Source organism: Corvus brachyrhynchos, unplaced genomic scaffold (assembly GCF_000691975.1).
Source record: "Corvus brachyrhynchos isolate BGI_N302 unplaced genomic scaffold, ASM69197v1 scaffold26, whole genome shotgun sequence".
NCBI classification, from domain to species: Eukaryota; Metazoa; Chordata; class Aves; order Passeriformes; family Corvidae; genus Corvus; species Corvus brachyrhynchos.
This window is the reverse complement of record NW_008239324.1, coordinates 956,545-958,884: the sequence shown is the minus strand read 5'-3', so window position 1 is coordinate 958,884 and position 2,340 is coordinate 956,545. Positions and strand designations below refer to the sequence as shown.

General features: G+C 40.3%; 1 protein-coding gene across 1 annotated transcript in view; it reads left to right on the top strand.

The window, feature by feature from the left end:
* The window catches only part of USP10 (ubiquitin specific peptidase 10), a 44,499-nt gene extending 43,490 nt beyond the window's left edge, over nucleotides 1-1,009 (top strand). Inside the window, exon 15 of the mRNA XM_008638830.1 lies at nucleotides 4-1,009. Within this exon, the coding sequence (XP_008637052.1) occupies nucleotides 4-88 (85 nt within the window). The 3' untranslated portion in view covers nucleotides 89-1,009. The remainder of the gene's footprint in view (nucleotides 1-3) is intronic.
* Nucleotides 1,010-2,340: the final 1,331 nt, after the last annotated feature.

Genomic DNA, 2,340 nt, shown 5'->3' with positions numbered 1-2,340 from the left:
CAGGGTCATCCACCACTCGCAGGTGGTCAAGGCGGCGCTGGAGCGCACAGCCTACCTCCTGTACTACCGCCAAGTGGACCTGCTGTGACCCCGCCGCCCCGCTCTCTAGAACGCCAACTATCACTAACTTTTTCTCCTGTAAATGCTCTTCTGAGTGAATCTTTTTTCCTTTTTTTTCCTTTTTTCCCCCCTCCCCCTTTTTATTCCTTTTATTTTTTTTTTTTTTTTTTTGGTCCCCTTGCAACTATGGGATAGAGTGATAAAGGAAGCTGCCGTTTGTGCACAACATGGTTTGTGTTGACTTTTTGACTTTGCAGAATGAAGTCGCTCGGTTGGAAGCCTCGTGAATCACAAAAGTAGTAAAAAGAAATAAAGTTCATCCGAGTTAATGCTGAATCCTAAGATAATAAAAAGGGGATTTGCATTTAATCCCCACTTTCTAATTGCGTAGTAGAAGAAAACCCTGCACCAGCAACAGAACTTGTAGATTTCTGTGAAAATGTTTTATCTTTACTTCAGTAAAAAAAGAAAAAAAAAATTAAAAAAAAAAAAAATAAAAAGCTCTCTCTGCTTCCCCAATAGTTTTTTGATAAGTGGTAAAATATGAGCCGATGTGTATGAGATGGAAATGGTCCTTTGTGCTTCAAAACATGTACAAACTGCAGAGTTGCTGGTTCCTGATAGGAAGACACATTTTAATAATTGTGCGATGAGAAACTGCTTAAGTACACATTGCAGATCAAATATTTGGAGTTAAGATGTTAGTCTATATAGATGGGTGATTGTAACTTTATTGCTATTAAGAAATTTCAAACTGCATTTATGCTTCTGTGTACATGAAATTAAGAAAATGGGCAAAAATAATTAAGATTGATATTTCTTTAAGTCTGCTTTGTTTAATTTTGCTGTCTGCTCTCCTATAATGTTGAGTTCCTAATTGTACACAGTTTAGTGATACCTAGAAGTATAAAGTTGTCGCCCATCAATAAAAGTCACAAAGTTGGTTTAAGGTGTGTGTGTGGGTTTTGTTTTTCCTCAGGTGTGAATCCCACCCTTGGAAACTCCATAGGTTTCTGTGTAGGACTTCTCAAGGCATAGGGAGCCTTCCCCAGATGGAGATGATTTTTCTTTTCTTGATACTTCAGAAATGTTCCCATTTTGCATTCAGGTGGAACTGAACTTGGAGGGGAAAGGAAAGGGCTGTGGCAGTCCAAGGGCTGAGCATTGAGCAGCCAGGAGAGGGAATGGAATTCCCTCTGTATCCTTCTGAGAGCCCTGCAGTGTTGTTTCTGAAGTAGATGGTGGTTTGTTTGTCTCTTCTTCAGCCAACTGACATTGTCATGGAGAGCTTTGGGTAAAAATATTTCCTTGATCAGCTTCCCATTGCTTTCTCTCTAAAAACCTCTATATATTATTTAATGCTTTGATGATAGTGGTGTTATCTGCTAATTCCATCATGGGATGATGGAAGCTCCCTGGTTTGTCCTGACTCTTCTGCCCTCTTGTGCTGTCCCACATGGGACAGAGTTTCCTTCCCAGAGCTCTGGATTGTAGGAAGGAGCATCCCAGCCCCAAGGCTCTTTGGGGTGGTCTGCTGAGAAAGTTTAATGATGCTCTGTTATGATTTTGGATATCCAGATGTATTGTTACGTTTTTGCTGATCATGCTTTATTAGTATTTTCTGATTAACAGATGGTGACTGAGACACTGCTCATGATTTTGGTGACCTTCCACCAGTCCCAAAACAATTATCTGTCCAAAGCTCACTTGGATTTTGGCTGTTTGCAAGGAAAACAACATGTCCTGGAGCTGGGGCTGCCAAAGGATTGGTGCTCCCAGGGCTTCCCTGTGATGGGAATTACCCCAGACCCCCACTGGCAAGAACTTGAAATCTTGGGGGATTGGGAGGTTGTTCCAAAAAAGAAAGAAACCAGGTTTTGAATGTACTGTTCTGTGCTGGTTATTATTCACATCCTGTTTCTGGAGCCTGGTTGAAGTGGTTTCTGTACAGCAGAAACCCTGTTTTTAATTACTCCTGTGCCTGTGTTGGGTATTTATTTAGCTGTATCTCCAGTGAAGAGATGCATTTCTGATAGTGCAGGTTAACCTGAATAGCCCAGAGAAAACTGCAGGTGATCAGTAATTAAAATAATACTTGATAGAAGTTGCAAGTGTTACTATTTTACAGAAATGGCAATGAGTCATTGCCAGTTTAAAAATCAAGTGCTGAAATTCTCTCAGTATGACTTGGAAGTGTCTCAGGATCTCTTAAAAGCGAATTTTTGAATTTTTCACTGAGGATATTACAAATGTATTTGTCACTAAAGTCCTTCTGCAGTG